General features: G+C 44.2%; 1 protein-coding gene across 1 annotated transcript in view; it reads left to right on the forward strand.

Moving 5' to 3' along the window:
- The first annotated feature begins 769 nt into the window (after positions 1-769).
- The window catches only part of BARX2 (BARX homeobox 2), a 36,025-nt gene continuing 20,946 nt past the window's right edge, over positions 770-15,848 (forward strand). The window contains exon 1 of the mRNA XM_051638487.1: positions 770-1,166. Within this exon, the coding sequence (XP_051494447.1) occupies positions 986-1,166 (181 nt within the window). The 5' untranslated portion in view covers positions 770-985. The remainder of the gene's footprint in view (positions 1,167-15,848) is intronic.

A 15,848-nucleotide genomic window follows, 5' to 3' on the forward strand; every position in this document is an offset into this window, starting at 1 on the left:
GATTCCTCAGACACCTTCCCCGGAATGAGGTGTCCTGGTGATTCCCGTGCTCAACCACCCTGATTCCAAGCAAGGTGTTTTTTTCTCAGCAGGCTAAAATCCCCCTTTGGGAGCCGTCATTCCTGCACGCCAAGGGAACTGCCGCGGAGAGGCCACGGGGCAGGGAAATAAAAACTCAGCGCTGAGAGAGAAAACAGCTTTGGTGGAGCAGGGAAACCTCGGCACTGCTGGTGGGCTGCAGGGGGTCTGTCCTCAAGGCTCATCTGCGCAAAAATGCGGCTGAGGGAAGCAGCGATGTGCCAGAAAATCCTCTCGTCTGCCAGAGCAGCCGAGGGACCGAGCGAGCTGCGTTTCCTTCAGCAGGGCCCTATAAATAGTCGCTTCCCTGCCGCTCTCCAGCACCGGGGGAGCGGGGATTTGGTGCCGATCGGAGCAACCTGGAGGGGGCTCGGGAAGAGGTGGGATGTGCGCTTTAAATCTTTCTTTAAACTCATTACCGGCTGGCGGAGGGGAGGGGCGGGGGCTGGGAGAAAGAAGAAAGGAGGAGAAGAAAGAAAAAAAACAAAACACAACAACACACAAAACAAAACAAACCAAACCCAAAACAACAAACCGAACAAACAGCCCCGATCTGGGACCTTCCCGGCTTCTGCACCAAAAAAAAAGCAAGCAAGCGGTAGACACAAACACACACACACACACACACACACACCCCCCAGTATCTTAAAATAGAGAGCAGGGAGGGGAGAGGCTGGGGATCCTCCCGCCCGGCGCAGGGTGAGGCTGGTGCTCGGCGGGGAGCAGCGGGCGCCCTGATTGACAGCCCGGGCGTCCTCAAAAGGCGGCGGAGAGATAGATGCTTATCGGCGGGTTTATATAGCGGGGGAGCCGGGCGCTGCCGCAGCAGCGGGAGGTGCGGTGGGTGCCCCATGCCCGCCCGGCCGCGGCTCCCGCAGCCCCGCGCAGCCCCGGGGCCGGCCCCGCCATGCACAGCCCGTCCCAGCCCCGGCCCCAGCCCCGGCCCCGGGCGGGCAGGAGGCGCTACAAGACCTTCATGATCGACGAGATCCTTTCCAAGGAGACCTGCGATTACTTCGAGAAACTTTCTCTCTACTCGGTTTGCCCGTCTCTGCTGGTCCGGCCCAAGCCGCTGCACTCCTGTGCCGGTAAGACCGCTCCCCGCATCTCCCGGGGGCATCACCTCCCGGGGGCATCACCCCCCGGGGGCATCACCCCCCGGGGGCATCACCTCCCGGGGGCATCACCTCCCGGGGCATCACCTCCCGGGGCATCACCTCCTGGGGCATCACCCCCCGGGGCATCACCTCCCGGGGCATCATCACCTCCCGGGGTATCATCACCTCCCGGGGCATCACCTCCCGGGGCATCATCACCCCCCGGGGCATCATCCCCCCCCGGGGCTCGGAGGATGCGCCGGGTGCACCGGCACCGGTTGCCAGGCAAGCCGCTCTGCCCGCGGCGGGGCGAGCAAACTCCTGCGTGTCCCGCTCCTCTGCGGCTCCCCCAAACCCAGTCCCTGCCATCAACCCCAGCTTTCAGTCGCCGGCGTGAGAAAACTGCATGTCCTGCTTCTCTGAAGGAGACTCCCCCAGACCCAGTCCCTGCCATCAACCCCGGTTTTCGGTCTCCATTCCCAGTGCAAGCAAACTCCTGCACGCCCTGCTCCTCTGAAGGAGACTCCCCCAGACCCAGTCCCTGCCGTGAATCCCAGTTTTCAGTCTCGGCCCCCAACATGAGCAAATTCCTGCATGTCCCTCTCTGAAATGAAGGAGCCTTCCTCAAACCCAGCCCCTTCTATGAACCCCAGTCTTCACTCCTCATCCCCAACATGAGTGAACTCCTTGCATGTCCCACTCCTCTGAGGGGCACCCCCCTCCCCAAAACCCAGTCCCTGCCATCAACCCCTTGTCACACCCCAACAGGAGCCTTTGTCTTTTGCTCCCTGTGTTTCCCAGGGAAGAGGGCAGATGTCATTTAATAAACCTTCAGGGCCACGTTGCTAATCTCAGTGTGTAGTGGTGGGATTCAGCTCTCATCTTGCTGGGGGTGTTTGCAAATAAATAACCAATGCAAATGAGAATGAGTTAACAGGAGCACAGGTCCTCTATAGAAAAGTGGCCTTGAACTTGTGCTTGTTGAAACCACTGGTGGGTTTTTTGCTGCCAACTGTGGGAGTACAAAGAAATTAAGAGAAAATGTGAAAAAGGAGAAAATCTGCTACTGAGACAGTATTTTCTTCCTGAAATTCTCTCTTCCTTTGGAAGAAGTTCAGCTCTTTCTAACAGAGATGATGTGAAAATCCTGCTAATGATTTTGCAAACTTAGACACCACAAATAAATCCGTGCAAATGGATGTCTCCTGGACAGATACCACTGATTTTAATGCCATAAAATGAGTGACTGAGTCTTCACCAAAGGTGTTACTTGATTTCATAAACAGATTGGTGTAACGTGGGCTTTGAAAAAGCCATGTTCAAGTAAAAATATCATTCTGAGAATGCATTTTGATTTAAAAAAAAAAAAGAAAGAAAAAAGAAATCCTTCTTCTTCTTTTTTTTTTTTTTTCTGGCAAAGTATGCAGTTTTCCAGATTTATTTTTGTCCTGGTTTGAGCCAGGAGGAAGCTGTTCCTGTGTCAAACTTTGCCAATGTTCTCGTAAGGCCCCACTTCCAATGATGACACCCAATGTCTTAAGAGAATCAGATGATGAAAGTGAAACTTAAAAATACATTCTTCAAAAAATCCAAATGACTGAAATATTTGTAAAAGACTAATTCCTGGTCAAATAATATACATTTCAAGGCTATAAAATTCTATTTTTCCTGCAAATGTGAATTCGCATTGGTATTAGGCTGTGTTTAAAAATTCAAGGCTTGCACTTTGACTTAGGTTTGGTGCTTCGTTTTGTTTTTAATGCTCAGCTAAATACAAATAAGAAGGAACTTTTCAGGTGGTAGTGGAGCTGTGCTAATATATAACCTGCTCTGAGGTTACCTAAGAGTTTGACGAGTAAACCCTTGATCCAAGCGTAAGGCTTCCTCCAACTTCAATATTTATTTATGTAAATAATTAAAGATCCAGAAGTGATTAGCAGGCTGAATCAGAATTAAGACCCACATGGACCTGCTTTTTGAAAGAGGTGAGATGAATAGTGTGATCCTCAGTCGCCATCTCCTTCTTCCCATCGATGTCTGCGGGGCGTCCTTTGCCTTCTCTCACTAATCGCTGACATATTTTATACCAGAAGATCTGGTTGTTAATCAAGATATTGCTGACAAGGGAATTTTCCAGAGCTGATCCCTGACTACTGCGTAGACACTGAAATTCTGCACTTGGCCAAAATAGGCATGAAAGTCCCAATGGTTTCAGTAGGTGGCAGCTTGAAGTTATGCGGAGAGGGCCTGATTCTTCCTCCATCAGAGACCGTGGTGTGACTTCCACAGACTCAGTCTGTCAGGAAAAATTCTATCTCCTGTGCAGCAAGAGGAAACACCAGAAAAGAAAGCTCCTTTTAGCACCCAGAAGGAGTAATTACCAAGATCCAGAAGCACGTACGAGTAACTCGGCATCAAAACACACAATGTCAATGTCATGTTCAGGCTAAAGGATCCTTAGTGGTTTTGATGGATGGGGTTTCCCAGCAGCTGTTTTGAGTCTCACCACCCCCATGGGAAAAAAGAGATATTTATATACATGTATATGTAGTTCTGTGTCAGGTATAGCAAACATTGTCTTCGTAAGACTAATACATGTTCATTAAACACTCATTAATAATCCTCAAATGATTCAGCAGTGGATTCTGAGTGATGCTGGCGTGACTCTTGTGGTTACTGGTCAATTAAAGTCTTATTTCTCTTTATGCCTTGGATCCTTAATGAATTTGCCCTCAAGATTGTGTTTCTAGCCCAAGCTCTGGCCTGTCCCTGTGTTCAGGGTGGATTGTGAATATCTGCTTCTAATGGGATAAGCTGTATGGAATTGCAGTGCTTGAGAAGTTGTGTACGGAGAGAGATTTGATTGCGGGATTAAATCCATAAAAGAAATTGCTACAAAAGTCCATGCTTCCAGATTTTAAGCTTTCTGAGGTTTATAGGTACAACTGAAGTCCTACATGTCTTAGGGATGGAAAAGTTTGTTTAAAGCAGGAAATTCTGTCATTGTCTAAGAAATGGACAATGATAAATAAAAGATAAATAAAGATAAGATAAATATGAAAGCATTTGTAAAATACTCAACACAAACATGTTTTGAAAAACCCCAAAAAACAAACCCCAAAGCACTTTAGTGACTGAAGACTGCAGAAATACAGCACCATGGCATTTAACTCACTGTGTTTCCTTTGTCCCTTGAGTTAAGCAGGGAGGGAAGGAGTCTCAGTCTCTTTGAGATCTAAAAGAAATTAATACTAATCTAAATCACAGAAATTTACCCCGCTGGTGTAGTCATAGCTGAGACTTAGTGTTTAGTACTGAGTGATTAGTTCCTCCAGCTGAACTTCTCTCCAGCTTTTTCTCAAGTCGGGAGTCAAATTTTGGAGGCATTTTCACGTGCTAAAGAATTAAGAGTTCTTTCATCTTGGGTGAAGTCAGAGAAGTCTGATACGCCTTTATAATTTATTTGGAGCTGAAAGATAGAAGGTGTTGAGGTCGTGCAGCGTGTGTTTAGCAACAGCCTTTGTTAAGTGAAGAGAATAAACCATCAGTGACCAAATGGAAAAAGTGGGGCTTTTTGGCTGTGCTCAAACACTAAATATTTAAGCACGTGCAGCTGAATTGGGACAAAACAAAATGGTAAAGTAGAGGGAAATGGGGGATGGAAAGAGGGTTCAGGACTTTTCCTGTGCCTCGTGAAGTCGAAAGCTGACATTTTAATTGTAAGGAGCATCCAGGAGGTCTAATCAAAGCTCACCGAGAGATTCCCATTGCGAGGAGTTTGGGATGAGCCTCAAACAGAATTATCTGTGGTGTTTTTTTAAAGAAAAATGCAATTCCCTGGGAAAAGGATCCATCATTAGCTTAAAATTTAGTGTATGAACATGTATTTGTGGTGTTTATTGAGCCAAATAAGGAAGGCTGTGCTCATACTGAACCTGCAGCAAAATACTTGCCTGGTTCAGAGTTGTTGTGATTAAAAACTAGATTTGAACAGAAATATTCTCAGATGGTGGTTAATACCTCTTTGATTTATGACTTTTTGGATTGTGATGACTTAGTGAAAACAGTATTTATTTTGTTTAATGATTATTTTTTTTTTGGCTATTCACATTGCATCTTAGCTAATTAATTTGTATAAGTAATTATTTTAGTGTTAATGTATATTGTGCTTGGTTTCTTACAATGATTTCTGAAGGTTGCTTTTGGACTGAGCAGAATCCTCTAGGAATCCCTTTTCAAATTGTCCTTATTGTCCTGATTTGAGCCGGGATAGAACCAATTTTCTTTGTAGTGATTTAAAATTTTGGCTAAATTCAATTCTACATTTAAAAATCTTAGCAGGCCTTTATACCAATTCCTGCATTTTTAAAAAATCTTGGTTCATCAATACATTCAAACTCCAAGGGACATACTTGTAGGACCAGGCATGATAAGAATCAAACGACATAGTCAGTGTATGATATTATGAGATCAAACTGGGAAGGTTTCATATTTATTGAGGTCACTAAAATAGATTGAAAAATAAATGCTGGGGTGGTTGTGGCTGGAGGGGAAGTTGTGTGTGATAGTGGAATTCCTTACATAGTGCATTGATAATGGACAATTTCATCTCGGATGTCCTATCTCTTATTTATCCCCCAGTGAAATTAAAAGGGCTGAAGGAAAAAGAATCACGTCTCCTCTTTCAAGAGACCTTTTTTTATGGCTCTTCAGTTTGTTTTAGAAAAATCCGTAATGCAAATTATTTATTGCCTGTGCCGCGTATTAATTTCTACCCGGACCCGTTCTGGAGCTCCTCAAAACCCCTCACATTTGAAATCATCTTAGTGATTTATAACTTAAATTCCAGTGATCATCAGTGTAATTTAATTCTGTTCTACAGGGAGGTTTATTGTGGTACGTATCTGAGGTCAGACTGTGCTGTTTTCTCTGGCTGCTGCAGTAGCTCTACTAGCACAAAACCTTGCGTGGACGTGGTTTTGCAGGCACCAAGATGTTGTTGGTGGGGTTGGTTGGACTGGTCTTCAGAGAGAATTTGCTACTTTGACATCAAATCTTTGCACTTGTGTAAGGGGACTTGTGTGAGAGGGGGTTGTACCTCTCTCTGAGTATCTAAGAGTGCCACAGCTTGGGGAAAGGGACGTAATCTTGATTTTCTCTGCTTGTTTAGGTCTTTTTGAAAGTGTACTGCTCTGCTTGCTAGTCTGTGGAATAAGTTGCTTTTAAAGAACACTAATAATTATGACTTGCTTCCTTTAAATTATTATTTGGCATTTTTGGTGGGGTTTTTGGTTGTTACCTGGGGGTTTTTTTGAGGGTGAGACCTTGTTCAGCGTTTGTGCAACTGGAGTTTTAACGTAGATCAGTGTCTAGTACAGATTTGTTCAAAACTTAAATTCTTCTTTTCCAAAGCTTTTTTTCTGCTTTCTGTTGTTTTATCTTAGGATGAAATTGGGAACTGCTTCTCCCAAAGATTTTTTGAGCTGTCATTTTCCGGGTATATTTGATATCTTCTGGATTAAACTAAGCAACCACTGGGGTGGCAAGGAATTACTGCTTATGGGATAAAGTGTGAGCATTGATATTCCTGGTCCTGAGTCAATCTTCTCAGCCTTTTTAGGAAACCATGGTGAGAAAGCAGATTTATTGTCTTAAAACAGCTCAGTTTTTATGTGTGACCTTACAACAAGATTCCTTCTGATTCTGTTCAAAAAGGCCTCGATATGGGCAAGGTTTGAATTTGCTCTGGGATATTACTTAAAATCGGGGTGAAAACCATTTATTTGGCTCAAGCACTTGCTGAACCTTTTTCCTTTAAATTGAAGGGATCCTGTTACAGAGTTCCTTGGGGGAAAGCAGGACCCTGTGGGAAAGGAGAAGGGAATCCATGTAGTCTGTGCCCCAGCGTGGGGGAAAAATGAGATGCCATCCATTCAAAGTGTTTGATCCGAAGCATAACAGCTGGATTAATCCCATTAAATAAAACAAATGTGAAGTTGTAGGTGGACCTTCCACCAGGCTGACTCAACCCAGCCCTGTGTCTTCAGCTGGGCTTTATTCCCCCCTCGGTACGCTGCGGGTCTGTGCCATCCCAGGCATTGGTACAGGGTGTTGAAAAGAGTTTGGGGCTTGTGGTGTGTGTGAAATGGCTGCTCAGGAGACCTAAATGTCTGAAATAGCTCAGGATGTCCCTTAAAGACCTGTGTCCCACAATGTGTTTGTTGGGGGAAGGAGGCCAGAAGGAACATGTTTGTTTATACAGGAGTGATAGGTGCCAACTTCCATTGCAAAGCTGGAAGTGTCTCTGTGTGGGTATCTACATTGCTGCAGTGCTGCTGGGTTGTTTTTTCTGATTATTGGTGCAAATATATGAAGAAAAAAAGGCTTCTGGGTTTAGCTGACAAAGATCAGCATCATTCTATAATTTAATAGTGAAAAATAAAAGCAGAATGACAAAGGAAATTTATTAATCTCAAAAAATACGTCTTGCTTCTGTAGGTGTTTCTGATATCCTGTATTAGGGAAGCTCTAAAGTATTTCTAATAAATGTAATTAATTCAGTCGACACAGTTCCTAGCAGATCCAGTCACATTTCCATTGATGCCTCTGATTGCTCCTCTGAAATCCTAGCAAAGTCAGAATTTGCTGTCAGGACTGTCTCCCTGCTCCCATGGTGTGATTTATTCAGCTGCAACCTCAGGAAAGTCTTGAGTTTTCTCTAAACTCTCACCCAAATAACTCCCTGTCTGTTTTAGCCCTACAAAACCCAGGTCTTTCTGTAGCCATCATGCTGAAGACCAGCTCAGCAGTGAAGGTAAACTGGGCACACAATATAGACTCTGAAAGTGGATTCACCTGTAGGAGCTGAAGATTGGGCACAAAAGTTAATTTTCAAGATTGTTTTTCAGGATGCCCACCTGGGTTTTTACATGTTTTGATGCCTGTAGTGGAAAATACAGCTCAGAAATGCCCAAAAGTGGTATATGAGGGATAATAATAGACTGGCAAATAATAGCTATATGCTCAGAGAGGAACCTGACCATTTTCTCTGTCAGATTACACATTAAGGGTGGTATTTCAGAAGCGAAACCACATCAGAATCTGGATTTGAAAACAAGTCTTAGACTGAGCAGGGAAATCTGGCTCTGCAGAAGTTTCAAGGCTAGACATTGAAAAAATTGGAATCGAGGCTGAATTTTGCTGTGTGTGTCTCAGTGCAGTTAATAGTGGATAAAAGAAATTAATGAAAGGCAAAAGTACATGGAACAAAACAGAAAAGCATACCCCAGTAATTGCAATAAAACCTACAGTGGAGAGGAATCAGCGTTGTGGTTGTGGTTAGGCATGAATGAGCAGTGTGGAGGAATGCTGTAATAACTGGTACTAATGGCTGTGGGATTCCACTGGGAAAACTGACACCTACACCTGATTTTTCTCAAGCCTCCCGCCTTGCACTGGAGCACAGTTGAAATCCATCTACACACAGTTCCAGGCTTAAAAGCTGTTGGTTTGTGAAGAGCTGCTGACTTGAGTTTGGGCTCTGCTGGGGGGGATGGCACGATGCAGACCTGGTGCCACGGCCGGCCCGTTGTTGTGCTTAGGATTTTTATGACTTTTGTTCCACACGGTGCTGTCAATTGCAGGCAAAAGGCAGCTTTGTCCAGGAGGAGAAACGTCCCCCCAGCATTGCTGCCTTCAGTACCAGTGGGGGGTGAGCAAGGGCAGGAATCTTCACTAGGGAAGTTGGGGAAAAAGGCTTGAGACAATTTTGAGTTGTGTGAAGCTCCCAGTCAGCTCACCCAGCTGCGGGGAACAGAGCAGAAGCTAAGGAGCCTTTTTGTTTATTCCTCTGTTTACTTGTGTTGAGCATGACATTTTTTTTCCAGCTCAAAGGGCGGGGAAGGACAGCTCAGAACATCATCATCTTGGCAGTGTGTTGATCAGAGGGTCAATCCACCTTTGGAGAGGATGAATGGTGACAGGAGTGTTGGGACAGGGCTGGGTGGCTGCAAGACATCCCTGCCTCACTGACTTTGAAGTCACTTCCAAAGTGACTCTGTGCAAAGTGAAAATACTAGAAGTAGGCAGAAAAATGGATGTTTTGGTTTGCTGGTAGACAGAAGAGATAATAACCAATTGGGCTCTTTGCTTCAGAGTGAAGCAAGATGTTTCAGATTTATTTTGGCAAGTGCTAAGTTTAAAAAGGAGACATGGGGGAAATCAGATCAGAGAAAATACTTGATCTGGAATAAATACTTGAAACATCTCGTCTAAAGGCTGAAACAAAACTTTGTAAAGCTTTCTTTTTTATATTAGACATTTGGCAAAGCAATGAAGTCACTTTCTCTACTGCAAAATGGTTCTTTTTTTTTTTTTTTTCCTTTTCTGCTTTGATGAAAGGCAATTGCAAGTGAATGTTTTCAGTCACTTTGATGCAAGAATTGTTCCAGCTGGACTGCAGAAGCCAGAACATGTTAACATGAGCCTCATTTGCTAGGAAATAAGAGTTCCTTGGAAAGTTTAGGGCATGGTTGGTGATGTCATTTGTGAAAGCCAAGGTAACAGGAGAGGATCAGAAGGACAAGCTGATGGGAGCTGGGCTGTGGGTGCCCTCTGAGCGCGGCGTTGGGTCACTCGGATGAGACGCACCAGGTTCTGCCTCCAGCACCACAGGGTCAGCTCACACCAGCTGCTGCAGATACGTGTCCCCTCTTGGCACTGCTGGTGTTTCTCTCTCTGCTGGGAAGGGTTTCTGTGCCACGGGGGCTCTGGTGGCTCCCACCATGGCTTGGGTGGGGGAGATGAATGCCAGAGTTTCGGGGCAGGTTTAGTAGCAGTGAATCGTGAGCTCACTGTAATATTGGCATCCAGGGAAATATTGGAGATGGATTTCTGCCCCCCTTGGGGGTCTATTCCTTGTGTTCCCAGCGCTCTGGGAGAATCTAGCTGAGAGGCTTCTAGCCCTTGTTGAGTGATGTGAAATTCCCAAAGCTACATTTTAGTGACATCTTTTAAAAGATACAGGGATTTGATGTTAGAACCTGGCTAACAAGGTGAATACTGAACATTTTCCATCTGCCCCTCATGTAACTTTTCATTTGACTGACTCTTGGCATCTTCTCTTTCATTTCTCTTGGCCAGAACACAGCTCAGAAGAAGACCACGTTACCACTTGCAGATATTTTGGGCAGGTGTTGGGGTGCTCAGAGCTCAGACGCATTAAAGTAACTGAAGGGAAGGGTAAGAACAGCCTTTCACAAATTAATGCTCCGTCCTCCCGAGCATGGACCCCTGCACTGGTATTCAGGTCTCTTCCGAGAGGAGTTAGCACATCACAGTGGTGCAAATGAGGTTAGATACTTGCTGCTTCTCACATGTCCCCTCTGGGGCCCTGGATATGTTCAGAGGACAATTCCAGTGGGGTCTGGGTGCTGCTGGGAGAACGTGTGCTGTGAGGAGGCGAAAGGCTTCATTCTTCTCTTTGATACCTGATGGGAGTTGATGAGGGTGGGAATGTTCCTGGGGTCAACATCAGTTAGCTGCTCATGTAGATCTCTCTCTCTGAAGTGTGACACATGGAAAGGCAGTCCAGCATCTTTTCATCTGAAAAAAACCACACCAACCACACCTTAATGAACTGGGCTCCCCAGTTCCAGAGGGACAGGGATCTACTGGAGAGACTCCAAGGGAGGCTGCAAGGATGATGGAGGGACTAGAACACCTGCCTGATGAGGAAAGGCTGAGAGACCTGGGGCTGTTCAGTCTGGAGAGGAGAAGACTGAGGGGGGATCTAATGAATGTCTATCAATACATGAGGGCAGCAAGAAGGCAGGGACAAGCTCTTGTCACTTGTGCCCTGGGACAGGACGAGGGGCAATGGATTCAAACTGGAGCCCAGGAAGTTCCACCTCAACATGAGGAAGAACTTCTTTCCTGTGAGGGTGACAGAGCCCTGGGACAGGCTGCCCAGAGAGGCTGTGGAGTCTCCTTCTCTGGAGACTTTCCAGACCTGTCTAGATGCCTTTCTGAGTGATCTGCCCTAGGTTTGGTCCTGCTCCATCAGGGGGGTTGGACTCGATGATCTTCGGAGGTCCCTTCCAACCCCTAATATTCTGTAATTGTTGACTGGTCTGTTCATACCTCTTGATGGTTGGCACTTCTGTAGAGCATCAATGTGTATAGTTCAGTAAGAAGAAAAGACTTGCAGTAAAAACAAGAAGACATTTTTCAGTAAGAATATCCAGGCATATATGATGAGCAGAAGCAAGGCAGTCTTTTCCCTGTGCAAGATTCTTATAAAATTATGGTTCTAGCAGTATTTATTTCTAGAATATTTGATCTGTCCCTAAACCACAGAGCTTGAAAGAAGGCCACCCTTAATCAACAGCTCCCAGACAAAAATCACTTTGTTTTTTTCGTTTTTGTGTAAAAAAACACACTTTTTTTTTTTGAAGGAAGGAGAAAACCAGTTTTCCAGGACATCCTGGATCACAAAAGTAAAATTCTCTTTGAAAATGTGATGACAGAAAATATGCAAATGCTTATTCTCTTTTTTTTATCATTCTGAGATTCAGAGCCCCAACCTTATGATGACCTTAAAATGTGTTTGGATGGGCACATTCAGGTCTTATCTTGTAAATTCTTTAACATGCCAGTGGTTTTTATTCATGCAGTTAGTTGGCTGACTTCAACACAGCTACTCATGCAAAAAAAATAATATTTGAATTGGGAGCTTTTTTATTTGCCCTGAAACTCAAATCATCTCACTATTAGTTTGTGGATTTCTTCAAAATAAGAGAGTTATTTTAAGAGAGTTATTGTAAGAGTCATCAAGTCATCTTTGAACACTCCACTCACCACTTGGCTTTGGATATTTCTACTAACGATTATCTGGCAAGTTACAGGATAGTTAATGGCTGGTTTTCTTGCTGATGAAAATTATTATTATTACTTTTTAAACTGGGATTTCACCTTACAGGGGTTAGAATTCATCTGAATTCAATTTTAATAACCATCTCCAGAACAAACGTTGAAGCAAGAAGCGAGTGTGCAGGTACCTGTTGCCACATGGAGTGTGCAGCTGCCTACGTGGATGCATTGAAAAGCAAAACACTGTTGTGTAAGCACAGAAGGCTTGAAGCCTTAATAAAAGCATCTCCTCTTCTTTTACAAGACAGAGAAATGTGTATTTTAATGTTTGTGGTTACTCAAATAGGGTTTTTTATGGCAGATTAACCTGTTGTCTTTGAAGAGCAGTGGTGGTACTTTCTGATGGGAAGGATCTCCTTGTGTGTTGTACATATCACATGTAATTGCATAACTTGACACCTCTTCAGGAAAGCCTGTTGCTCTGGTTTGTATGTATTCATGTGGCTCAAAGAGGAAAAACACAAAAAATCCCCACTCTGAAATAGAATACAAGTGATGTAATCATTGATAAAACAAAATCACAACAAGTCTGAAGCAAATGGGGAATTTTTTTTTGGCCACAAAACATTAGCATGAGTTTGTGAAGACATTTTGCTTCACCCTTCTGTCTCTTTTGTTCAAATCCTCATCTTGACAGCTCTGCTAACAGATCATTTTGTTCCCCCAGTGACTAAGTAGTGGAGGAGCTGATACTTGAAGTTTTCTGTGGCAGCAGAGGATGGTACTAGGCAGTTTGGATCTCAATTTTCTGCTCTTGGTTGTGCTCTTTTGCTTTCCTTAAGCAGATTTGGTTTAGGTTGCTGGACAGTAGTGCAATCCTCCACTGAGGGACAGGAAGCCATGCCAGGAGTTGGAAGGGTTGGTTTCACCTTGTTGCAATAAATTACAGAGCAATCATAAACGATGGGAAGGAGTTTGATGAAGTGGGTGAGGAACAATTGATGGATTATTTTAGTTAAAACTACTTAGAGCCCAATCCAACTCCCACTGAAGTCAATTAAATCGTAGTTGGATCGGGGCCAAAATGAGTCAAACTCAATTATGCCTGAACTGTAAACATTTAAATGCACATTATTCTAAGGCAGTTTAGCATGTATATTACATTAAAACAAAAGCCTTTATGAAATCCCAGCCTGAGAGTCTTTTATTTGTATAGCTCTAATGAAGCCTTTTTTCTTCTGGCTGGGAGATGGAGACCTCTTAGATGGGTGCCTGACCCCAGCAGCACCTGTCTGGTGTGAGGGGATGTCACAGCCATGGGTCCTGTGTTTCTGTCCATCAGGGATGGGCTGGGGATTGCATGAGAAGGGGCAACAGAGATGGCTGAAAAGTGATTGTAGAAATCCCATTGTTGTTTCATCTAATTGTCAGGTTTTAGAGAGCTTACTTGTGTAAGGATCAGCTCAGCTCATAAGCAGCTGAAATGTTTGCATGAGCTCATCCCAAAGCTGCAGTCGTTATGGAGGCTCCTCCTGCTCCTCACTGTCCCCTCTCCAGCAGGGTGAAGGCACCTCCTGCTGTTTAGAGCAGCTCAGATTTGGCAGGTATAGGGTTTCCTGCTGGGATAGGCTGTCCCAGGAGGTTTTAGCACCACATCTTAAGTGCCATCCCTAAAGATCTGTCAAAAGACACTGGGAGTTGTGTGTAGCAGGGAGTAGCTGTTAACTGGGGTCATTCCTGCCTCTCAGGCTGAACTAAATCCGTCCCCAGGACAGACGAACTCCCAGGCGATGCCAAGAGCTGAAAGGGCTTCTGCAGGGTTTGAGCTTGCTCCTGTTTGTTTTCTGTTTTGGTCAGCAGCTGTGGTTAAAATGAAAGACAGGGCCTGATCCTGCTTTTAAAGAAGGGCACAGCAGGGCTGTGTGAAAGGTCTGTGTGGTGGATGGAGGTGCTGGAGGTTTGCAGAGCCAGGAAAGGGCAGAAAATGGGACATGGGTGGGAATGGAGAAGATTGATTTGTGTGCACAGTCTTCAGAGCTCTCTAGCTGGTTCAGCAGAGCTGGTTTTTAGTCTGGCAAACTCAGTTTGGCAAATTGTTTCCTTTTCTTTTGTCCTGTCATAGTGTTCATGGTTGTTTCACCTTTTTTTTTTTTTTTTTTAATCCTTTTCTGTTTTCCATGCATTTCTGTTACAGCAGGATCCATCAACAGCCTCCACTAGGACTTTCCAAAGAGCTTGTGACTAGGAAGTAGACATTTCTGTCCTTCAGAAAAGGGTGAAAGTGATACCTATCCAGGAGTGTTAATCAAGAAAAAGAGATACAACCACAATAAAGATTGATACAGGATTTCTATGGTGCATACTCAACTTTAGGAAAAATTATTGCCTGTTTTCTCCCCCATTGGTAGCCAAAGACACAACCACAAAAGCAAAAGTTGACTTTAATATGTCTGAAAAAACTGATTTCTGTGATCCTTGCCTCATTTCTTCCTTCTAACATGGTTAGTCCTGTTGCAACTTGTAAAAATGCATTAAAATCAGTTGACAGCTATTTACAAACTGAACATTGCTAGTATCTATTCACAGATGCTGTGACTGATCAGTGCAGCCTAGGTGTGATATGTTTGACTCATAGTAACTCACCAGTGATCTTAACTTTGGTATCACCTTTCAAAAATCAAAGGCAGAGAGAATTTTTTTCTTACCTACTGATCGTGTTTCTTGGAATATCTGCCTGCCAAATAAAAGAGGTATTTTCCTGTAGTAAATTATGGGCTAGAAAATCCTTTTGGACAGGGAAGGATACTAAAAACACACACATTCATCACTGTCCTGTGATGGCAGCTTTGGTTGAAGAAAAAACATTTATTTTAGGGGGAAATATCTTGGGAAAACTCCCAGTATTTCTTAGGAAGCAAAGCTGGTGCTATTTTCTGAGTACTTCTGTGATGATTTGAACTTCTTGCTGGTGATTTACCAGGACACACCTCCACCTACCCTGAACCCACTTGTGCCTGCAAAGTATTCATGGAGTATTTCTTACATATAAAAAAAGCTATAATGGAATGGTTGCTGCTGCCTATTGCTGCTGTGTTAATTAATTGAAACTGAAGTGTTTATTCCCACTGCCTGGCACGTAGCTTAAAACATGGTGGACTCTTTAATTTGTCTTCTCTAAATGTTTGTTTTCACCAAAGCCAATCATGGCTCATTTACCTCCTGTAACTGATACCAACCATATGATGACAAAGTTGATTTTTCAGTGTTTGAAAACTTTGCCTCTGGTTAAGCTGGGCCCAGTTTGCACATTGTGAGAACACTGAGATGCATTCCTCATCTAGTTTCTCTCCACAAAAATTTTTTCATTGGGATGTCTCACTTTTTACAGCAGTCAGTAAATACTGAGCCTCATATATTTTTTAACTCTAGTTTAACCCTTTGCATGATTATGTCTAAATATTGCTTTCCTCAGTACCTCTGGATCTCCCCTCCCCACTTCTTATTTACTCCTTGAAGTTAATAGAAGTTCTGGGTGTGTAGAAAAAGAAAAAGGAATTGCATCAGACTGCAAATAGATGAGTGTTTTCTGCTGAGCATTCATTTAGCTGGCAGCCTGGGACGTGCCACTGGTGGGAGCAGGGATAACTCATGAGAGCCTGTGATTTTGCAGAGTCTGTGGAATTGCTGAGGGGTTGGCAAGGGACTCTTGGTGGTTTGACCATCTCTACTTGGCTTTTTCCTTGACTCCCTGCACGATGTGGAGCCAGTGAGATGCTCAGTGCCTGCCTCACCTTTCCCAGGAGC

The sequence above is a fragment of the Apus apus genome, chromosome 22 (genome assembly GCF_020740795.1).
Source record: "Apus apus isolate bApuApu2 chromosome 22, bApuApu2.pri.cur, whole genome shotgun sequence".
NCBI lineage: Eukaryota > Metazoa > Chordata > Aves > Apodiformes > Apodidae > Apus > Apus apus.